The sequence below is a fragment of the Octopus sinensis genome, linkage group LG1 (genome assembly GCF_006345805.1).
Source record: "Octopus sinensis linkage group LG1, ASM634580v1, whole genome shotgun sequence".
Lineage (NCBI taxonomy): Eukaryota > Metazoa > Mollusca > Cephalopoda > Octopoda > Octopodidae > Octopus > Octopus sinensis.
Window position 1 is genome coordinate 56481826 of NC_042997.1, and position 25652 is coordinate 56507477.

The 25652-nt window shown below is 34.9% G+C and overlaps 1 protein-coding gene across 5 annotated transcripts in view; it reads right to left on the minus strand.

Annotated features, from left to right (window-relative positions):
- Positions 1-25652, minus strand: part of LOC115217677 (leucine-rich repeat serine/threonine-protein kinase 2) — a 146424-nt gene that overhangs the window by 77586 nt on the left and 43186 nt on the right. For all 5 annotated transcript variants that reach the window (XR_004998223.1, XM_029787452.2, XM_029787438.2 and 2 more), the window contains exons 5-16: positions 25216-25304; positions 24209-24334; positions 22114-22242; positions 18019-18147; positions 13696-13815; positions 12726-12814; positions 9012-9097; positions 7820-7926; positions 6226-6355; positions 3289-3425; positions 1856-1984; positions 1237-1317 (exon numbers count right to left, since the gene is read on the minus strand). Coding sequence is in view for 4 of the 5 variants with exons in the window: in XM_029787452.2 (XP_029643312.1) it covers positions 1237-1317; positions 1856-1984; positions 3289-3425; positions 6226-6355; positions 7820-7926; positions 9012-9097; positions 12726-12814; positions 13696-13815; positions 18019-18147; positions 22114-22242; positions 24209-24334; positions 25216-25304 (1352 nt within the window). In the remaining variant the exon portion in view is untranslated. The remainder of the gene's footprint in view (positions 1-1236; positions 1318-1855; positions 1985-3288; positions 3426-6225; positions 6356-7819; positions 7927-9011; positions 9098-12725; positions 12815-13695; positions 13816-18018; positions 18148-22113; positions 22243-24208; positions 24335-25215; positions 25305-25652) is intronic.

Consider the following 25652-nt stretch of genomic DNA (forward strand, 5'->3'; position numbering starts at 1 on the left):
ACGCAAAGACATAAATACATATTTATTCACAGACATATACGAACAAAAATTCCAAGATAATTTAGAGTTTCAAAAATACATTAAATGTAAGAGAAACTGAAACAGTAACACATGAAACCAAATACATCCCAACGTGTTTTGAATCTGAAATTTATTGGAATTCACTTTATACTTTATTCTTAGGGTTGATAAAATAAATATCAATACCTGTAATATATGAAGGTTGAGTCAAATCAGAAGAAATCAATATTACAAAAAAAGTTCAGTTCTTAATGTTATATTGATCTTGGAAATGCATGGATTATCTTTGTAACAATTGTATTCCATAAAATTTAACCAAATGTTGATATGATAAAATGGATAAAGTGTTCATACAGTTGTGTGTTAAGGAGCTCACTTTACAACCACAGTCTCATTGCACAGCACCTTGGACAAGTGTCTTCTACTATAGCCCTGAGCTGACCAATGCTTCGTGGGTGAATTTGGTAAATGGAAACTCTGTGGAAGCTATCACATGTGTGTGTGTGTGGGTGTCTTTATGTTTGTACTTGTCACCGCCATACTACTGCTTGACAACCAGTATTGATTTGATTTTGATTATGTCCCCCATAATTTAGTAGTTTGGCAAAAGAAGCACTTTTTCAGCAGAAACAAAGAACTTGATGAGGATTGTACTGCTATCTTATGAAAGATTCTTGTACTACTTTTCAACAATATTGGTATTAATTAAGGCAGCAGGCTGGCGGAAACATTAGAATTTCAGGCAAAATCCTTAGTGGCATTTTGTCTGTTCTTACGCTCTGAGTTCAAGTGCCACTGGGGTCCACTTTGCCTTTCATCCTTTCAGGGTCGGTAAAATAAATACCAGTTGAGCATTGGGGTCGATGTAATTGACTTATCCCCTCCTCTGAAATTGCTGGCCTTTGAAACTAAAATTGGTATTAAGTTGATACAAAAGATATTCAAGCATGCAGAAAGGTTTCTGTATTTTCCACATTTTCAATAAAATTTCCTCTTGTTAGAAATCTCTAGCGTGTTTAATAAATATTTTGGTCAGGAATGAATGCTTTTGTTAATTGTTGAGTTAATCAGAATGATGTTGAGTTAGAGGTCAACCACCATAAAAATTCAAGTAGTAGCTATTACTTATTAAGAATTAATTTTGAAATTGTGTAGGAACTAATAAATGTGACCACATAATATCACTGAAAAACATATTGTAATATAAATACTTACACAGATTCTCAGTAAACCTTGCCATAATATCAATAAATAATTTCACAATCTCTTCTTGTTGCAATTGTGAACGGCCCCAATCTAAAGAAAATATAAATAAAAAGTAAAATTTGTGCTGTGAACTTAATTGCACTTTACTGAATAAGTCCACTATTAATAAGTTGTTCAATTAATCTGTTGGTTATTTTACATCATACAGTTATTGTTGTATACTTCTTGCGTTCTAATATAATTTTATAATATAATTTTGCTAATTGCTTTATCTTATCTAGCTATATCTTATCTAGCTACAGCTATTTTCTGAAAGTGAAACTGATAAAAACATTTTTTACGTAATCTTTAAATACATGTATAGCAATCCTCTGAGAAAAAATAGGAACATAAACTAATTTTTCATGTGTATGTTTACAATTAGCTATTGTATAAACATATACAGTGTGTGCACAGACACACTCCCATATGCAATAAACACTTCTGGACAACATTGATAATAATTAAGAAGCAGCCAAGTTTACCTAATAGACTACCTTTAATTCATGCTGAAAGAACAATTGCTGTTTCACTCAACTGTCAAACAATACAGACCAGACCTAAGAAAAATACAACAAAAATTGCTTACCAGACTTAGAGGCTACAATCAAAACCTCCAGTGCTGATTCTTGGATTAAAACATAGTCAGAAAACTGTTTCATTGCACTTATGATATTGTAAAAACTATGGTGAATTACTATGGACAGAACTTTGGTATCTGGAAAATAAAAATCAAGAGAAACTTAACAGTATGTTCAAATGTACAAAACTGTACAGATTAAAATTACAATAAATAAAAGTCAAAAGTAAATCTCAAAAAGATGTCATAACAGTTACCAACAACATTATACTCACCACTGCATTTATTATTAACACGCCTGTCTTATTTTGTATGCATATTTTTACACATTGATTGAAGTTGTTCTAAGTCTCTTCATATTGATAGACAAAGTATCTTTTTCAAATAAATTACTTGCAGACAAATTAACTAATTCCATCTGCATTTATACTTCATTTTACTATTGTTTCACTAATTACACTGGTCAGCAAAAAAAATTTTTGAAATGGTGTCGAGATATCAAACATCTTTTTAAGCTAATTTGAGGGCGCTGAATCTGAAAATGACCTTACTTTTTCTTGGTTAGCTACCATTTTTGCAGTACAGAAATTCCTCATTTTTTGGGAAAAAAAAGCATTTTTTTTCATTTGTTTTCTCTATATTTGATATTGATCAATGGCAATATTTCTCAAAGTAAAATCTCAATTCATATTTAAACCAACAAATATTGGTCTGCAATAACAATCAGACCATAGGTCTTTAAAAATAACATGATTGAATATATCAAGACCAACAAGTATTTTCATCAAATCATTAAATAAACTAACAGCAGAAATAAAACCTTCATGAACATAAGAACTATGGTAAAAATTCTGTTCTCTATCATGCATAGCAAGTTTGTAGCGGGATGACCCGTCCAGTCCTTGATGTTGTCAAACAAAGATTTTCTGTGTCTACCTCTCTTTCACCATCCCTCAACTGTGTCCTGAAGAATGGTTTTGGGCAGTGAGTTGTGGCAGGATATGTGCTAGTACCGTTCAAGCTTCCATCTTTTTACCTGTGCAAGGAGTGGTTCCAGTTTGCTAATGTATTTGTGTGTTCAGCTACAAATAATATCTTAGTTTTCGGCAGCAGCATCTCTGGTTTTCCCCTGACTTTCACTTTTGGCTCCAAGACCATTCTCAGCCACACCCTAGTAATTACTTCTGCTGGCAAGCTAAACTAAATGATGGATTAGGTGCTTCAAGAAAAGATGGGCATCAGACATTTCTAAGACCCACTAAAATGCTGTAGAAGACAGTTAAGACTTACATCAGAATATTCCATAAATATTCCTTATTTTTAAAGGTGTACGTATGTATGTTTTTATGCATGTCTATGTATATGTATGCATGGTGTAGTTATGTAGCAATGTTTTTACAAGTTTATCTAATATGAGACAATAACAATGAAGTTAAACCTACTGCATTCTAAAAGATTTGCCAGTACACACATTGCTTCCATCAAAATTGCAGGATTGTCGATGAATGATGTAAACAGGTTTTCAAATAATTCTTTAATACATGTATCTTGGGTAATCTGCAACCTTTCATTATAAGGTCTGAAATAAAACAGAGAGAATGAAAAAGAAAGGCAACAGAGGGGCAATGCATACTCTGCACGCAGATAAACTTTTTCACAAATTACAGTGTGACTTACAAGGCATTGCTTATCTATGCTTTTTGACTGAATGGAATTTTTTTTTCATTATAGATATTTATACTCCAGTGAAATTAAGAAATCAACTCATAAATAAATTAAACCCTTGAATCCATCAGTGCACACACGCGCACGCGCACACGCACGCACACACACACACACTGAGTCGCATATCTATGTATGCATGTATGTATGTATGTATGTATGTATGTATGTATGTGAATAGATACACCATGATGGGGGTCAATTCATATGAAAAAAGAAAGTGAACAAAATAATATGACCACTTGCTTATCAGGAAATTTGTAAGTTCGATTAAAATTTTCATTTTTTTTAAGTATCATACTTATTTATACTCCAGTGAAATTAAGAAATCAAGTCATAAATTAAGTTTCACCATTATAGGCATTTATACTCCGGTGAAATTAAGAAATCAAGTTGCAAATAAGCGAAACCCCCAAATCCATCACTACATACACACACATGCATGCACACACACACACACACACACACTGTTACATATCTATGTCAGTGTTTATGTATCTATGTATGTATGTATGCACACATGTCTATGCACATAGGTACACCATGATCTATACACATGCAGATGAGGGTTGATTCATATGAAAAAGAAAGTGAACAAAATAATACGACCACTTGCTTATTGGGAAATTTGTAAGTTCGATTTAAAAAAAAATTTTTTTTCTTAAAAGATAATCAAACCAAATGTTCAGCATTTTGAGCCACTCACCCAATGAGTATTTCTGCCAAATGTAGTGAAAATCTATTCAGCTATTTTCCAGTAATTTTGCAAACAGACTAAGATGAGTGCTTACAATACCCTGCTTTCGCTTACACACGCAGGGTAATGCAAAGCCATTTCCCATTTATATACACAACAAAGTTGGCTGGTTTTCTCTTTTGCTGTTATGTCAGATAATAAAGGACTATACCATGTGGTGAAATGTGCAAGATCTGCCCAACCTATACCAGCATTGATGAGTGGATGTAGGATGACAGCTACCAGCATTTCTTATCAGACTCTCCCCCATCTCTCTCTCTCTCTCTTCTAGTTACGTATCATTCTCTCTTATTCAAAATCCCCATCCTCTTCCCATCTCTTGTTCCACACTCTCCAATATTTTCACTCTCACACTTCAGCCTCTCTCTTCTACCCTCTATGTCTCATTTCTCTCCCAACAACTGCTTATAGCATTCTATAACTGACTTTAACAATGTAGTTTGTGACTGAGAGCCTTCACAAGGAAGCTGTAGACACCACAAGCTGCAGTGAAGGCAGTCTGTTTAGAAGAGCCATAATTCTGATTAAAAGAGGCCATCAACACTTGAGAAGCTGTCAAGTGATTGTGGCCTCTTTAGTGATGATGGCACTCTAGTGATTGTGGCCTCTCTTGTGATGATGTTATAATAAAACACTAAAAATAACTGATTTAATAGAAATACTAATCACAGAGAAAACAGTGATCCTAAGTAAATGCCCAAAGTTTGATATAGCTGTAGGTTTCCAGAACATAAAATCATTACACCCATATCTACAATGCACTGCTATGAATACATAAACTTAGACTCTAACCATATGAAGGAGAATTCTGCAAACCACTTGCAGTGAAGGAATTCTTTAAGAACAAAGTAAAAATAATGCCAAGGCCTTTTAAGAACAATGAAGTTTAACCACTCACCAACCTGAGAGCCAGAGAGACATCCATCTTTAACCCACTAAGGAACAAGAACTGTATATACTTGCCGTCAGACAGAGCTGGTGGAGGTTGAAGAATTATGTGTGCATGATAAAATACCTTCAAGAAGGCAGCCCTGTCCTACCTATTACAGAATGGTATACACACCTAATGTCATAGTACCACTGTGAACGGAATGGGAAACCATTGCAACAGTCTTACAGAAGAGCATATCCAGAAGTATGCAACTCAGGATGTACATATACAAAAGTTTTCTACTATACAATTGCTCTGTAACATGATTCTATTAACTAATAAAAACCCACAAAGATAGCATTGATATAAGATCATCTAAGGTATACTAAATCATTGCCAGCACCAAGCCTTCAACAAAGCTCAGTACAAAGTTATTTACTAATTAAGGTTATCTTATTTATATTTAACTATCTATATATTTATCTGTCTATCTAGATACCTGTTAATATACTATTTAACAATCTCTATCAACGTCACCTTCTTTCCTTGTATTCATCAATCTAATTTGACAATATGGATGAACATTTAAACCTATTGAAAAACTTAACAACTGCACACCCAGCAACAAGGTACAGTTCAAGGCAATTTGCTAAGGTTATTAGTTATTTCACTTGAATTTAACTTTCTATCTATCTATAGATATATCTTTCTATCTTTCTACCATTTTATCTGTTGATATATCTTTCTATCCAGCTGTCTTCTCTGATAACATGATTAAGCATTACGATGTATAACAACAATTAACTCTTACTGTTTATTGTCTGTCACACTTTTTGACAATATAACATTTAAAACCATTTACCTGCACGTACTATATTCACAGTAAAGGAAATAAGAATCAAGTGACCTTTTAGTTGAAAAGCTGCTATTTTATTTCTCTAATTATTACTCGTAATTGTCATTAAGTATCAAGCTAAACATTTTGCCAACCATCTAAAGACAAAAGATATATGTATATTTTTAACATACCTGAACAAACAAAGTGCTCGCAGAGCTCTGCAGCTTGAGAGCACCACAGCAGCATTGCTTTGGTGACTCTGCATTATCCCTAAGATTTGCTGATAGGTGTTCTTTAGCATAAAAAGATCTGAAACGTGATCTGGTAATGAAAATAAATGAATCACTGTATAAGAGAGTTGTTAAATATTGATACATGCATTTTTCATTTGAAAACTTTTATGGATTTTAACAATTTATCGTAATTTTGATTGCTTTTTTTTAAGGACATTTTTAGTTTGAAATTTAATGTTATAAAATATACTGTGTAAATTGATTTGTGAATGAGTGGAGACAACATAGGGTTGAAAGGATACTTTAGTCTTGTCGAGGGTATGACACTCTTTCTAATGTAGGTGCCATGATAGAATACACCCAGTATACTCTATAAAATGGTTTGTGACAGGAAGGGCATCCAACCATAGAAGCCAAGCCAAAAATGAAACAGACAAGCAAAATGTATTTCTCTGACCTGACCAGGAGGACAGAAACTATGAATAAGGACAGAGCTAGATAGTAACAATACATCCAACCCATTTCAGCATAGAAAGCAGACACAAAATGATATTTTAATGTGTAAAAATCAGAAGAAAAGAAATCTGGAATTGTATTTAAACTCAATAAATATAAATAAGAAAATAATTTTTTACTATTTCAATCAATTTGATTTTGAGGTTTTTCTTATTGAATTTTGGAATTTTATTTTTAATTTCAGTATTTTAAATGCCTTCATTTTGATTTTTGCTTCCAAATTTTGGCTTATACTATTTTTAGATATATCAATTTAAAACTTTAAAAAAATTACAAAAACAAAATAGAAAAATACATACCAAAAAATACCTTTGAAATATTAATGTAATATGATTAGCTAGCTGCAATATTTGGCACATTTGTTAATCTAGATGTGTTATGGCCTCTCATGTTTAATGTTGCACTATTTTAATGTTAAATCATGTATGGACACGTATTACTCTTCATGCCAAAACTAAGTGCCAATAAGACCATTGGCTTCATCATAATCATCATTGCTTAACATTCACCTTCCATGTTAGCATAGGTGGTGCAATAACTAAAATTGATCCCCTCTTTACCAAAAGGGTCCTGTTTCTGTTTAAACTTGTTAATGTAGCCATAATTGAACTGTATGCTCTATAGAACAGGAGATAAGCTACAGGTGAACTGAGATTGTGATATAGTTTTTGATTCCAGATTGAAGCCATTTTGACTCACATTATGATTGGAAAAGTCATTAACCTCACAATATTTCAAATCCTGACTCCTCTAAAGAAACTGCTATATTTATGGTTATCATTTGGAATAAAATTTGATTTTCCATGATGATAAATGATTTCTCCAAATGTTCTTCCAGTGGATGTTACATAATTACTTCAAATGTCCAAGTGGATATTCATACAAAATGTCTTTAAATGTCTATCAAAGTGAACATATAACAAAATTTCCATGATTATACCACTTATCTGCATATATAATTATACAGACACACACATTTCTACAAAAATATACATATATGTATAATATTTCTCAGTCAAAATAAATAGAGTCTTACCATTTCCAGCTGCTAACCAATAAATAGCTTCACAAGCTGTGACATAAATGTTGCTGTCTTCATTTTGTTGCAGGATTGTTCCCAGACATAATGTATGAATTGGATACCTGTAAAGATCAAACCTAGAATTAACAAACTATACTTATTTAAAGATCATTCACTAATGATTTTATTTAAATTTCGCATTTCCACACACATATATATATATATATTCCAGTTAGAGTTTGGTTGAAAATCATAACAATGTAGAATAAAAGAAAAAATGAATTTATTCCAAGAAAAATTTGACACAAATGAAAGCCTTCTTAATTTTAAGTGTTGGAATCATTTGATAATAGTAAAGAATAGAAATTTGAAAAATAGTACTAAAATGTCTCCAGCCAATGGTGTAATGAGATAAATACTGTGTTAAAAGCAGCCCACTGAGCTAAGTTTCTGACTTTAATTCAACATTTATGAATTAAAGTCAGAAACTTAGCTCAGTGAGATGTTTTAAAGTGTCCTATTTCCCTTTCTAGAAATCAAATATCATCAGATATTTTAATTGGTACATTGCTGTATGCTGTAACTCTGTTTTGCAGTTCCTAACAGTGCTCTGGTTTAATTTCAAAACTTTTAGTATCTTCTCCAATCCTCCTAAATCATTAGGGCCTCTACATAATAACAATAAGCATGCACACACAACATATTGATCAGAATACTACTGCATACAGCACAGTAGTCTCTGAAACTTCTTTACAATTGTATTAAATTTTAAATTGTCTGACCTAGAAAAATATACTACAAATTTAAAACATTCTCCAAAATAGATGTTAAAGCTTGAGCTGGGTTGCCAACAATCTCTCAAATCCCAAGGATTCAAGTCAATGCTATACACAATCAACACCTAAACCTCTTGACAACAAAATGACATAACCACGACATTTATCTCCTTAAACTGTTGTCTAAAAACAGTGCAGTATTATTTTTCAAGTTTCATTTTTTTGTAAACTTTCTATAAAAATCATTAAAATTCAAAATTAAGAAGAGTTTTATTTGAATAAATTTATTTTTTGACAACTAACTGAACAATGTATTCTGTCAACTGACCATCTTACTTTAATCATAAATGATAATGAATAATTTTATGCAATGTATAAATTGAAAAGAAAAATAGTTGTACCAATAAGAAACTTTCAAAATATCAACTTACTGATTCTTTGTGGAATCTTCCCCAATGGTATTAATAAACTCTGGGTAATTCTTCAATATTTCAACAACAGTTTTATAACCTGTGATCTGTATTAAAATTAAAAAAAAAATTATCTTCTCAATAAAAACGATATAAAATGATGTGTTGTTATAGGTTCAACTTATAAATGAGTAATCTTTATCAAGAGCAAATATTTAAGCATTATATTACTGAATTAAAAAAATGATCTTGAATTCAGTTTTCATATATCTCATTCTTTTCCATGAAGTTAAAAAGATTCACCCGTCTGGGCAAAACTGGTTCTGGAAATATACTCTTTTTACTCTTTTATTCTTTTACTTGTTTCAGTCATTTGACTGCAGCCATGCTGGAGTACCGCCTTTAGTTGAGCAAATCAGCCCCAGGACTTATTCTTTGTAAGCCTAGTACTTATTCTATCGGTCTCTTTTGCCGAATTGGTAAGTTACGGGGTCGTAAACACGCCGGCATCAGTTGTCAAGCGATGGTGGAGGGACAAACAGACACACAAACATATACACACACATACATGTATATATATATATATATATATATATATATATATATATATATTGTTATATTTCGGAATGGTCATTTTGCCAGTTTAGCCAATAAAAAATCTTGCACAACAAATATATATATATATATATATATATATATTATATATATATATATATATACATATATATATATGACAGACTTCCTTCAGTTTCCGTCTACCAAATCCACCCACAAGGCTTTGGTCGTCCCAAGGCTATAGTAGAAGACACTTGCCCAAGGTGCCACACAGTGGGAATGAACCCGTAACCATGTGGTTGATTAGCAAGCTACTTACCACACAGCCACTCCTGTGCCTATATATATGTATATGTGTACTACTAGGCTCCTTACTCTATTTCCTTTTCAAGACATTCCCACTGCCCAACATTTCTCAAACAGCAGTATTCTGCTGCTGTAATTAAATATGAGCAGAATTGCATATATCACCAGCTTTTCCACTGTGACCACTTATCTTTCTCACAACCCAGAAACATTTCACTTGAAATACATCCTTCATTCTTAATACTGTCCTCTTCACCTGCATCACCTTCCTGAGCTACCAAATTAGCTCTCCTACTTCATCAAAATAATCACTCACTCTCTCTATGTACTATGCTTGCCTCACCCACCTCTTGCAACCTGCACCCCATACTTCATCTCTGTCTCTCTTCCAACTCATATGTATCAGTGATCACCCATTATTATCTACTGCTCACCACATCCAACCCTCAACACCTCTGAATCTCTACAGTTGTCACCTACTCTTCTATACCTTTCCTACTTATCATCCATCAACATTTTCCCATCATTCATTATATTCATGCCCTCATCTATTCCCCATCTGTCACTCCCTATACACTCTTGCAACCTCTACCAACTGAGACTTCCTGCTCTTCCCCTACTCACTTTTATTCACCTCATTTACCAAGATACCTCATCATAACTATTTTTATCTCTTTCCAGCTCCATCAGTCACTACTACCCTCTTTTACATAATGTGAGTAACTATGTAGCTCTTCTACAAAAAATTCTAGCCCCTTCTCTCATGCTTTTTACCCCACCCCTCATCTTCTAGCATAAAACCCCTCTCTTTGGTAGCCTCTCTCAATCAAAGGAGATCTTAGTATTGCAAACAACATGGCAACTTTACAAGTGCTGGTGCCATGAAAATAGTATGCAGTATGTGTTGTGAAGTGGTTGGCATTAGGAAGGACATCCAGTCATAGAAATCATGCCAAAGCATACATTGGAGCACGATGCAGTTCTTAGACTGGTCAAATTCTAAACAGTTCGACACATGTGAGTAAAGAAAATGGATATTAAAAGATGATGATGACATTTATTCTAATATAGATCCTCCATTGCTTTCAGCAATGATTATTCCAGTTTTCTAATCAACCAACTAAATATTCCACAAAAATGTTTGCTCCTTATGTGATACTCAGATATTATCAGCATGATACAGTGTGTAAGACAAGATAGAATTTTTGAATTACAACAAATACAGGTTATCTGATTAACTTCAACAGTTTTCATTTGTAGTACACATTACAGTAGGGGTAAGTTTCTGGTAAACTGAACTTTTTACACTGTATCATTTTCTTGCTGGAACCAACTGACTTCTTTTATACCTCAGGAAAAGGAATGAACATAATTTTCTCACTTCTACAAACTCGTCAGTTTCATTTCAAGAATCTTGATTAAGGTCAGTCAACAGGTTTTGTTGTTTGGCTTTCAGCCAGCTCCAATCAAGTAAAATTACGAACAAAAGATGTTCCAGCCATAATGATTCAATCTTTTCAGACATAGCATTCAATGCAATGTGACCATTTTTATTATGGTGGTTGTATATTATAATATGAAGGTGTTTCGATTACTATTTCAACAGGTTAAGTAACCAAGTAGAAGCCCTTTTATTGGCCAGCAAATAAATGAAAGATAGGCTCTGCAAGGGTAACTTGTTTCTGTGCCTTTCAATGAAAATTGAAGCCTTTAGTAGTACTCAAATAATTAAATGAGTTACAAAGCATTATGTTAAAAAAACATTAGTAGAGTGCCAAATAATATCTTTAGTTAGCAGTGTTTAGTCACGTCTTTTATGTTCCCAGTTCAAATCTGGCTGGGTTCAACTTTGTCTCTCACCCTTCTCACATTCATAAAATATGATATTTGTGGCCATATAAGAAGCAGTGTTTTTCTAGAAAAATATACCAAAAACTTAATCTGCAAAACCACTTTAATCCTTTAGCATTCAGATGTAATGCTTATTTATTCACATTGTTTTGAATTAATCATTCATTATCTTGCAGCTTCAAGAATTTGATGATGTAATTGTTTATTCTTAGAATGACATTGAAAAGGAGGTATGAGAGACTAAATTTGGCCAGTTTGAATATAAATCAAACAGAATAATTGAGGCTGGATATGGCCAGATTAAATGCTAAAGGATTAAAGCTACTTTCACTAGATGCATTTGAAATATGCTAAGATTATTTATTTTTCAACAGAAATATCCTTGAAAATAGAAGTGTGTCTCAAGCAGATGCATGCTTGATGCGAAGTCATGTCTTGTGCAGAGTCATGTTTTATGCAAGATTTGCATCACATGTCAGCAAATACAGTAAATTTCAAATTTAGCTCTCTTTTTTTTTTCCCCAGTTATCATTTGCAAATGATTTCCTTCTTCATTTTACCTCACTCTCGTTTTAGATGTTTCAAGCTTCCTGTAGGTATACTGCTTCCTATAGGTCCAACCAATGATATCTGTAGTCACTGCACCATAGTGAATGTTACTGCTATTGGTCTGCAAATACTTATTAACCATGAAGCCACATTATTTAAAGCAAGCCTCTATATTTCGAGACTGCTCCACTATCCACTGGAGTTGTGCTGCTATAAGGTGTGTCCACACCTTATAGCAGTACATCACCAGAGTGAGGATAAAGATAAGTAATTTCTTTAACCAATTATACTCATACCTAAAATATGTAGCCTTGTCCCATAATTAGAAATCATAGTTAGTATAATTTATAATTAGTATATTTGTCATTATTGTTTTTATTAGCATTAATGAAATACTATAGAAAATTTTCTGAATAACTGGAGTTCAGAAAAGGGAAAGAAAACTGAATTATGAAATTAATAAACTGCTCTCACCTGAACTTTTGATGATACCATATGTTTGAAAAGTGAATTATAAATAGGGAAAATCCATTTTTCAATTTGGTCAACACAATGAAAGCTCACTAACAAAGAAAATGAAATACTTTATAATATATTAGTTAAAAATAAATATTCATACATGAAGATATGAGGCCTCCCACTTTTGTAAGTGAAAGCACTATTGGAAAATGGTTTTGAGAGTAGAATATGTAGGGAGACTCAGTCTGACAGAACATTCTTTTTCAAGCTATAACACTATAAGAACTGAAACTACCTCTTCTATCCAAAGAAACAGTTCAATTTTAAAGTGATCTCGCTGGCTAACAACAGTATACTTTAACTACATCTGAAACTTTTCATAACTAGTATGAATCAGCTACTGAAAATTAATTCATCCTAGGCATTCAACTAGCTCAGCCTACCTCACTGAATACAAAATAATAAACTGGACACTGAATGAGATGTGACCTGTTATACAGTAGCATTTTATACAATAAAATTATTTAAAAATTATAAAAGACCATGTGACATGATCCAGATTCAGATAATATTAAGACTAAATAAATAAAGTAAAATGAATAGAATGAAATAACAAACGTTTATGTTTTCAATTTGTAATATCCATCAACATTAGAGGAACAGACAATTGGAATTATGTCTGCTTGACAGTCATACCTTTAGAGACATAGTGCCAACTAAAAGTGAGATTTGAAACAGGATTGTAAATTAGTCAGTGTAATCGTATCTCTTTTTCATATGCTTGCTATTTCATTAAAAATTAAGACTTGCCTGATTACCCTCATGGTCAATTACCTATTCATGGTCAGACTTTTATTTTTACGAGAGTTAACTAAGTCCACTTATAGATAATTTTCACAAATCATTAAACAAAGGAATACAAAATAAGTAACTGAATATTAATTAAAAGAATGTGGAAGTTATTAAAATAAGATTGCTGTCTTACCTGCTATTTTAAGCAACTTCAACCCTTCAATAGTAATACAAATGTTTTCAGAATAATCTCTTATGATTTTAGAAAGGTCTCTGGCTATAAAACCAGTGTCAGCCAAGTAGCAAAAAACAGCTGAAATATATGAAAGTAAAAAGTTATTGGGCAGATTGTAAAATATATAACACCAACAGTAACAATGCAATAAAACCACCAATAAAATCTTTTGTATTATAACAGCCAAATTTCCTTTGTTATAATTTGTAAATCTCCATATTATAACAGCCAAATTTCTGTATTACGGTATCTAAATCTGCATGTTAAAATAACCAAACTTCTGCATTATAACAGCTAAATCTCTTTAAACAAAATTCTTTCTTTCTGAAGAATGACTGTGTATTAAAGTCTAAGTTCTTATGACAACATCTTACTGTGAACTGTGAACCATTATTATTATTGCTGTCTTCTACAATCTAGAATCTTCATATAAACATAATAATAATAATAATAATAATTGTGTACAGTGCTCAGGTGCACTACAACTCATCTAAAGTGTATATATAATCAGGTGAAGTTTCGGTGGATTTCGGAAAGCATGAGGGCCTTAAAAGATGCAGTGTCATGGCAGTCAACAACTGACGCAGGCAGTTTATTCCATGCTTCAGCAACTCTGAGCGTGAAAAAATGTTTCCGAAAGTCATGGGAGCTGTATTGTTTTCTGACTTTGTAGGCATGTCCACGTGTGTTAGACACATGGAGATCAAAAAGGTGTTCAGTGTTGTTGTTGGTGAGGTGGTTGATAACTTTGTGGGTGTTTACCAAGTCCGTCGCCAAACGCCGGAGCTTCAGCGAATCCATGCCCAGGGAAACAAGGCGCTCAGAATATGGTAGGTGTCTGATGGAGGGTATGCATTTGGTTGCACGTCTCTGGACAGATTCCAGGAGGTCAATGTTCTGTGCAAGATAGGGGTTCCAAACTGATGATGCGAATTCCAAGTGTGGTCGTACCATAGCTGTATACAGTTTTAAATAGATGGCTGGAGAGCGGCTAACAAAAGACCTGCTGAGTGATGCCAAGACACCCTCGGCCTTCCTGACAATCTTAGAGATATGCTTTGACCAACGCAGATCACTGCTGACAGTGATGCCTAGGTCACGCTCGCAAGAGGATTTCTTGATATCAGTGTTGTGGAGGGAGTATGTGAACGCAGGGTTTTTTCTCCCGAAATGCATGGTGGTACACTTGTCCACAGCCAGTTTCAGTTGCCAGTCTGTGATCCATTGCTGCATTGTGTCTAGGTCTGATTGTAGGAAAGAGTTGTAGACATCAGGATCTGTCCTCTTGATTTCAAGGTACAGCTTGATGTCGTCTGCATATTTCAATACTGTGGCATTCTTTAAATTGGCATCTATGTCGTTAATGTATGCCACAAACAAGAGGGGGCCAAGGACAGATCCCTGTGGTACACCCGATGACATCTCATATGGTGTAGAGTGCTGTCCTAGAACTGTGACTACCTCCTTTCGGCTGAGGATGAAGGATTTCAACCAGTTAAAAAGGTCATCCCCCACACCCATTGCAGAGAGTTTCACCATAAGCCTTTTGTGTGGCACAGAGTTGAAAGCCTTAGCAAAGTCAAGGTAGACAACATCCACCCATGAGCCACTGTCAGTAATCTGAGTAATGTCCTCAAGGAACTCGACAAGCTGGTCACTGCAGCTGGAGTTAGGGACAAATCCATATTGTGAGGGTCGGATGAGACTGTGAGAGCTCCAGAAGTTCCAGAGTGTTTCTCTGACACACGATTCCATCAGTTTTGCAATACAGCTAGTGAGACTGACTGGGCGATAGTTGACAGGTGATGTGCGGTCGCCCTTTTTGAACAGAGGAATGACACTGGCAGTTTTCCACTGCTCCGGAGTAGCACCATTGTTGAGACAGTACTGGAAGAAAATAGAAAGCTGGTGTAAAAGGAAGTGCCTGCCACGTTTGAGAAGCAGGTATGTAATTCCATCGAGACCAGGGGAGGCATAGTTGCGCTTATTTTGAAGGTGACGTCGCAGCATTGCAGGTGTAAATTCCATAGTTGTTATGGAGTTTGCTGTTAGTGATGGTGAAGATGGTACATTTTGACTTTCAACAGTGAATATGTTTGCATAGCACTCGGCAATGAGTTCTGCGCATTCCTTGGGGTCGTCAGTGATCTGGTTTGTGTGAGGGTTGCGAAGAGGGCCCACTGGAGAGTGAGGTCTCTGCTTTGAGTGCACATATTTCCAGAAAACCTTGCTGTCAGGATTGGCTGCTATGCACTGTTCAAATTCAAGCACTGCTTTTTTTGTCACTTGCTTGAGATGGTTGGAGGATTTATTCCGCTTCTTCCTGTTGGTGTCTGATTTATGCAACTTGTATTCCTGTTCAGCAGTCCGACGTTCCCTCCTGGCAAGTCGGACCGCTGAAGTTTCCCAAATTGCCCTTTTGGGGCGGTTCTTCTTTTTTTGTTTACGTGGCACTGATGCTGCACATGCTGCCCATATTGAGTCCAGGATACTCTGGAGTATAGTATTCACATCTCCAGAGTTGTAGAATCACGCCAGTTTGGGTGCTGTAGTTCAGTGTGGTACAGGTTCCAATCTGCTCTCTTCCAATTGAAGGAAGCAGATTGGAGATGGTTCAGGTTTTTGTTGCCCGCAAGAGCCAGATTGGCGATGATCATAGCATGATCAGAGTCACCTAGAGGTTCCTCCGTAGTGCAATTGATAACCGCTTCAGGAGTTGTGGTGAAGAGCAGGTCCAAGGTGTTGTCGCCTCTTGTTGGAGAGGTGACTACTTGTGACCAGTTTGAGTCCAGCACAAGCTCAACAAAATCGTTTGCACTCTGTGGCCAATGGAAGGTCTCCCAATCGATCTCAGGATGATTGAAATCGCCTGCAATAAACACATAAGTGGCTGTTTTCCTGGCAGCAGCTCGGAGGACATTGCAAAGCTGTGTGTCCCGATGGTAACTTGGGGGACGATAAACAACGCCAAGCAGGAGTGTTGACAACATGCCTTATAAGAAAGATTTTATTTCTAAAGCTCCTGTAGACCTTAGTATTATTATTTTAGAAGAATTATAGTTAAATCTCCCACTAGAATGGTTGCTTTATCAAGAAATATCCCAGCTGACCTACAGTATTCCTGATGGGTGAACTAAGGCACTATTTTTCAAGTTGGCAAAATCCAGCCCACTCACTTGCCAAAAATATTAGTGAAAATTTTTTGCCCCTCCCTCCCTCTTTAACAGTGAAAAGACAAAAGAAGGTCTACATTCATATATTTTTTCTTTCTTTACCCTAGTGTTAAGCTTAAAAAGTTTGACACTGTGGATAAACTCAAAAAGTTTAAAACACTCTCAGTAATTTGCCTCTTTTTTAACACTCAAAGCCACAACAAAAAACACTGAACTAAAACATGCAGAGCAAAGTGGTTTACCTAAGCACACAACAAAACACTGGCAAATGATTTGAACTCAAAATTTATGAACTCCTGTAAATAATGGCTCCAGCCAGTAATATTGATTTTTTTCACAAGATAGAAGGAATGACCATAGAAAATTTAGTCAAATGGTTTCTTTTCAGATACCTCTGTGCTATAAAACTGAGACACTTCAATGAAAGTGAAAAATTAAGCTAGCAGGAAACTGTAGCTGTCAAACTGTATCCCAATTTCATACAATCATAATTTCTAGTATGTTACTGGTGAAATAATGTAAAGTTGTGTATCATAAAGGAAGGTGACTTCTAACATGTCAAGCAGGTCATCTCTTTTGAGCACAAGAACTAATAACCTCTCCTTGTGGCATATAAATTGGCTCAATTTTTAATTAGATTTTACAAATACAAACTAAACACTATCTTCAGAGTCCAGAGTTTTCATAATGTTTGATTTACTCCATAGCACTTGTCATTGGTCTATCCAAGCATAATGAAAATAATGATAACCTCTAACAGTGCTGTCATCCCTACCATCAGCAGTGCTACTGATCCAAATACTACATGGAATTATCATGTGAAATACTTTTTCTGAAGTCAAAATTAGGTTATGTTAAAATATACTTTTACAAAAATTGTCATTTTGCAATAATCTATTCTAATAGATAGGAAAATGTACAGTTAATCTTAACAGATATAAGGCCTTAATGTTTAAGGAAAACAGAGATTTATTAAGTTGTGAAGTTTATGCCATTTCCAACATAAATTAAATAAAACATCTTCAGTCAGGAATCAAAACCAAACCCTTTCACTGGTGGCTTTTGATACATATTAGAAACTATAGCAAGAGAAATGTTTTAGCCTTACTTTTATTCTCCAAGTTGACCAGCATTTTCATGATCATCTCCAACAGAGATTCATTTTTCAAATACTTGCAGAGAATAGTACACAGATGCTCATGAATATTATTTTCAATCAAGGTGTGACACAAATACTCTGTAAATTAAATATCAATATAAAGTAATGGCACATTTACAAATTCACTGCATGCATGCACACACACACACACACACACAACACACACACACACACACACAATAATAAAGGAGCCAATGATAAGAATTTGGACAATTATGTTAAAAGGTGGAGTACCCTGAGTAATAAATAAAAAAATTATTATAGCACTAATCAGTACACCATTCTTCCAATATTTTAATCATTGTTTCAATGTTCACTTTTGCACACTTGTATGGATCAAATATAATTCATTGAGACATTTTTCTATGGTTTGATGCCCTTCCTGTCACCCACCCTTACTGTTTCCAAGCAAGTTGACATGATCTCAACAGGAGACTGGAAATGAACAATATTGCTGGCATGACAGAGTGTTCATCACGTGCTGTCAAGACAAGGGTGTAAACACACACACACACAAATATATGTTTCCCAGCAAGGTCAAAATTTTCCACAGCCAGATGTTTTCACGGAAATTAGCTTACATACAGTTTCCACCATTTACTCACTGGACTTGTGTGTAAAACTGAGGTTTTGGTGAAAGACAATCATCAAAGGTGATATGATCTGTCACATGATTTGGTATGAAATACTCCACATTTTGCCAGATAGCAGATTTAATCAAGTGGATATTTTCTTATTCTTTTACTTGTTTCAGTCATTTGACTGTGGCCATGTTGTAGCATTGCCTTAAAGGGTTTTAGTCAAAGAAATCACCCCCAGGACTTATTCTTTATAAGCCTAGTACTTATTCTATTGGTATCTTTTACAGAGCTGCTAAGTTACAGGGACATAAACACACCAGCATTGGCTGTCAAGCAATGGCAAGGTGGGGGGAGACAAGTACGGACATAGATAACTGCATATATATATATGTGTGTGTGTGTGTGTGTGTGTGTGTGTGTGTGTGGAGGTGCAATGGCCCAGTGGTTAGGGCAGCGGACTCGCGGTCATAGGATCACGGTTTCGATTCCCAGACTGGGCGTTGTGAGTGTTTATTGAGTGGAAACACCTAAAAGCTCCACGATGCTCCGGCAGGGGGTGGTGATCCCTGCTGTACTCTTTCACCACTCTTTCTCCCACTCTTTCTTCTGTTGGCCTGCTTGCTTAGCCAGTGGGGTGGCGTCATTCGAAGGGGTGGCGTCATTTGAAGGGGTGGCATTCGCATTGTGACCAGCAATGTGTAATGACATCTGATGGTCTGATCGGTCACGTGATCATGTGATATATATATGTATGTATATATATATATATATATATATATTATATATATATATATATATATATATATATATATATATATGTGTGTGTGTGTATGAATGTATGTATATATATGTGTGTGTGTATATATATATATATGTTTATATATTTGTTTTGCAAGATTCTTGATGTGAAATCATTGAAACATATATTGTTGCATTTAGGAATGGTCATGTTGCCAGTTTAGCCAATAAAAATACTCGCACTATATATTTGGTGTTAATTTGCTTCAGCTTTATTTATTTTTTACATTATCTTAATCTTATTTCGGCCAGAGTTCTTTTGTCACACTTCTGTGACTTCATCAGTGGTCCTTTGCTTTCTTCCTTCTTATTTGTGTGTCTCTCCTTACTAACGATCAGCCATTTTGTATATTATATTCCTATTGTATGTGTCTTTATTTGCGCATGTGTATACCCTATGTGTGTCTATGTTTAGTAAATGTGTGTGTGTGGGGGGGGGGAGTGCCTGTATTATCTGTATCCCCTGTTTATACAACACTGATATCAAGAAATCCTCTTGCGAGCATGACCTAGGCATCACTGTCAGCAGTGATTTGCGTTGGACAAAGCATATCTCTAAAATTGTCAAGAAGGTCGAGGGTGTCTTGGCATCACTCAGCAAGACTTTTGTTAGCCGCTCTCCTGCCATCTATTTAAAGCTGTATACAGCTATGGTACGACCACACTTGGAATTCGCATCAACATATAATTTGTTTTTATTTATTTTGTTCATGTGTTTATACCTACTTATTAAAGTAGGTATATACACATGAATATTGTAAACAGAAACTGAGAGAAGTCCATTGTATATATATATATCATCATCATCATCATCATCATTTAACGTCCGCTTTCCATGCTAGCATGGGTTGGACGGTTCAACTGGGGTCTGAGGAGCCCGAAGGCTGCACCAGGCCAGTCAGATCTGGTAGTGTTTCTACAGCTGGATGCCCTTCCTAACGCCAACCACTCCGAGAGTGTAGTGGGTGATTTTATGTGCCACCAACACAGTGCCAGACGAGGCTGGCAGACGGCCACGCTCGGATGGTATTTTTATGTGCCACCGACACAGGTACCAGATGAGGCTGGCGAACGGCCACGATCGGATGGTGTTTGTTACGTGCCCACAGCACGGAGGCCAGTCGATGCGGCACTGGCTACGGCCACGTTCGGATGGTTTTCTTGTATGCCACCGGCACTGGTACCACAAAGATACAAATTCCATTGATGTTCATCTATTTCGATTTTGATTTTGATTTTGATTTTGATTTTCACTTGCCTCAACAGGTCTTCACAAGATGTTCATCTATTTTGATATATATATATATATATAGTGCATCTAGCAGGCATGAAGTGTGTTGTGTGTGTGGGGGGGCTGTGTTATCTGTATCCCCTGTTTATACACGTTCGGGTAATTTGATTTTATTTATTTTGTTCATGCGTTTATACCTACTTTTAATAAGTAGATATAAACACATGAATAAAATAAAAACAAATTACACGAACGTGTATAAACACGTGATACAGATAATATAGGCACTTACACACACACACTTCATGCCTGCTAGATGCACTATATATATATATATATATATATATATATACAATGGACTTCTTTCAGTTTCTGTTCACCATATTCACTCATAAGGCTTTGGTCAACCTGAGGCTATAATAGAAGACACTTGTCTAAGGTGCTAGAATCATGTGAATCAGAAGCAAGCTTCTTACCACAACAGCCATGCCTATTATATTTGATCAGAAATTTATAGACTTTTTATTTGTAAGTTAATTATAATTTTGGGGGTGCATTTTTCAGTTGGTGATGGCTGGTGAAAGTTGTAGAATAACATTAGAGAAGAGATCACAATGCAGAGCTTGGAGGAGGAGCACACATTGTAAGGTAAGCCTTGGGTTCTGAATACCTTGGTATTGGCTCTGATTCAAATACACATATATGCATGTATGTGTATACATACATTCATATTCTGAAAGTTGGCTGTTCTTGCCCCTTGGATGATGAAATATCTTACATCATCATTATCGTCATCATCATTTAACACCCGCTTTCCATGCTAGCATGGGTTGGACGATTTGACTGAGGTCTGGCGAACCAGATGGCTGCACCAGACTCCAATCTGATCTGGCAGAGTTTCTACAGCTGGATGCCCTTCCTAACGCCAACCACTCCAAGAGTGTAGTGAGTGCTTTTACGTGTCACTGGCATGAGGGCCAGTCAGGTGGTACTGGCAACGGCCATGCTCAGATGGTGCTTTTTATGTGCCACCTGCACAGGAGCCACTCTTTAGCATTTAAACTGGTCATTTCTAGCCAAAATATTTTAGTTGTTTTATGTTCAAATTAGCCAGATCTGGTCTCTCACACCAACCCTACAATATCATTCTAAAAATTAACAGTTACCTCATCAAAATCTCATATCGAAATAATGCATGATTTATTCAAAATAAGGTGAGTAAGCATAGGATAGTGTGAATGCTAAAGGGTTAAAGCTTCAGGAGGCAACTGATATCTTCAGTGCTCTTGAGTCTTGTATCTGGTCCCAACATAGCATCACAATACACACACACACACACACACACACACACACACACACAGAAAGGTGGTGATACTGACGATAACAACTGAAAGGAGTAAATATACAACTATTCAAATATGTCAATATTTTTACCTGAACTGCTGGATATGATGCTATAGATGGGAAGAACAGCTTCAAAAATGTCTTGTTTTAAAAGGCTTTGGAAACACAACGCATCAAATATGTGTAGATTTGACACAAAAAAATCTAAAGGAAGAACTTCTACATAAGAGAGAAAAAAAAGAGGAAAAAGAATGAAGAATTAATCTGTAATGATTTATTAGTTAAGTACAGCATTAGTCATAATTCTTTAGTCTCAGGAAGGAGGTATGCATTCATTAAACAAACCTATGTTATGATCACAGGTGTTCCAGTCAGGTCCATCTCTTCTTATTAAGGTATACTGTATTTGGCACTACCTTTTTGTGGTTCATATCCTGTCACTGCATGTGAACACAAGTCTAATAGAGAGAACCTCTATGTGGTTCTCTCAGCCAGCTAGAAAGAGCAGCCATCTCCCTTAAATCCTCACATTATTGAAAAGCATGCATTCGATAATGTAGCCCTGGATTCCTTCCATTTAAGAAAAAGATACTGGAATGCTTTCAATGATAGATCACCAAATCGGAGCTGATCTGGCACTAAACAACTAATCTACATTTTATTTAATCACTAAATAACATTTGTTTTAATGTTTCAAACTTTTATCGAATACATTATCAGTCAAGTGTTCTGTCTAATCATGATGCCTCCACCACAAACACACTGCCAATTTATAGTAATCTCTATAACCCTACACTAATTATCACTGCATATGTCAAGTAGTAGTAGTAGTAGTAACAGCTGGTGTTGTTGGTATTGTTGTTGTTGTTGTCTTTGTTGTTGGCAGTGGCAGCAGCTGCAGGGCAATTTATTAAATAGTGTTTAATTTCTCTCAAATACTGAACTGTAGTTCATACAATATATTTTGAATTTTGTTAGTTTTATTAATCTTAATTATCTAGTGGGAAAACAGAAACTATTGTGATAAGTATGTGCTGGAAAACTTGAAACTTCAGTTCAGTTAAAAGATTAAAAACTTAAAGATCTGAATTTTAGATAAATTAAAGGTAAATTCACATCATCATAGCTCATCTTTTTAAATTGCAAATATTAATGTATTACCAACCACAGTTCTGCCAAATTGCAAAAGTTTATTTTTCTAATTTGTTCTAATGGATGCCAACTGCAGATATGAAAATCTAAATGCATATTTTTGATTGAAAAGACCTTGAAATATGTTTTAGCTTCTGATATTTTGGCTATAAACATTTCACTATACAGCATATGACATAATCTTTGTATATATGTAAGCATACTTAATTATGCTTTGAAGATCGTTTTGCGTCTTCCAAATCTCCTTAGATCCTTTTAAGACTCATTATACCTGAGTCTGTGCCCTCTGAGTAAAAAAGAAGCATTTTTCAAACCCTGTAAAATTAGATTGCTCATCGTCAGTTCAGGGTAGCCTGCCTTGCTTACTGATGCAATTAAAGCACTGTATTATGAGTCCACTATCCAAGTTTCAGACCAGTAATGTTGCAATGTACCCTTAGGTAAAACACACAACTGCCTCAGAGAATCTAACTGAAAACAGGAATAACATTACATTTGTTCACAAGAACAAACTCCAACAATTCATGCAGCAAGTATACACTAAACGTTATAGCTCATTTATCATTCAAACTACAGTTATTTTGTTATGTGAGAATTTTAGTTTTCTGCTGTCTATTTATAAAGATCTATGACCTGTTTAAGCAGAGCTAATCAGACTCTTAACCAACATATTTGTACAGAAATCTCCAGAAATAATTTTATATTATTGGTTTTCTTTCTGGCTAATGGATAACACATGTAAAAGCTGACTCAGTTACAAAATGTATTTTCTAAAATATTACAAGAATGCTTTAAATCATATTCTAATATATTTATCAAACCTACTCTTGAACTTATTTCTTGCTCTCAACTACCATAACTCTCTTGATAAATAAATTAATTCTAAATTGTATGGATACTGTTGGCTGCCTTAAAAGTTTGCAGCAACATCTTTTCGTAAATAAACATAAGCAAAATCTGTAATTTATTTTAATGTGTAGAAACACCACTAAAATTCAATGAGAATAATACATTCAATGAGAATTATATGTACCTGTTTCAAATAATTGATTCAAAGTTTGAAGAGCAGCAGTTTGAACATCTACAGATTCCTTGAAGCCAGCTAGTAAAACCAGAGACAGTTCAGCCACTTCCTTTTGATCCACATTCACAAGTATTGCTACATCAAATTCAGTTTCAGGAGAAAATAGGAAAAATATTCAAATTACTTTTAATAACATACATTTAATATAATAATTTTTCTTCCATACAGTACACAGAATACAGGATAGATATTATCATTAAAATGATTACTCACATATATACATATGTATACACACATACACCTTTCACCCCCTCTCTTGCCCCCCCCCTCCATGATCTCTCATACTCCTCTTTTTTTCAATGATTAAGGATTCATCTCTACCCTAATCTACAGCTCCCTTTTTATTCCCTTTCCCTCAAACCTTGTGTTTATATCCATCCTATGTACTATTGGATAGCCCTAGTCCCTATCCACTCTCAACCCATCACCTTCCAACTGTTCTTCTGGAAAATTCAGCTTCAAATAGGGATTTATCTCATTTTCTTGGCTCTAAAATTTTACATATCAGCAAATTATGATTTTAACCAATACCACTGACTTGATAAAACATATCCTGAATATGACAGGAACAACTCTCATTGGTTTAAAAATTCATATATCTTCTGTCATGAAAATAACTGCTCTTCAACCATACTTGCTAACAATGAAATATCTCTGTGTACAGATATGGTATAAACAAAGGACACAAACACCAGGAAAATATTTGAAGGCAAATGAACCACAATATATAACATACACAGTAAAGTACGAGAGTTATGAGCTGGGGATTAAAGAGAATATATTATTTACACTGATAAAGATTTTTGAACCTTGACCTGAGCATTTTTAAGATTAAGAGATAATGTTATGACACATTTGATATAAAAGTAGCAAGACTCAAGAAGTTTTCTTCTTTTATATTACATAATGTGAGGATATGTGGGCTGCAAGTAAGAATTTAGGGAAATTCTACTCACATTTATTTACAAATAATTTCATAAGTTTCATGCCAGAAGCTTGAATTATTTCATCAGTTAAATGCTCTTGCATTATATTCATTACCAACCTGCAGAGAAAAGAATTTGAGTTAAATAATAACAAGAGCATTCAGAGAGTGCAAACCTCCACCAAAGCAACATCAATGTCCTCTCAACGATTATCTAGAGATGATTTTTAAAATGAGAATATCTGAAATAAATTCTACTGCTCTCACAAATGATAATACTAAAAATGAACCCGACCACTCTCAAAAATTAAGTAAAAAAGAAAACAGGAAAAATAATCCAGAATCCTTGTCTGGTGCCAGATCAATCGCAAAATCTAATCAGTTCGTGCCAGTCATAAGGCCAAACATCTCTGAAAGTTTCATCCGAATCCATTCAGCGGTTCTTGAGATATCTTGTCCATGGACAAA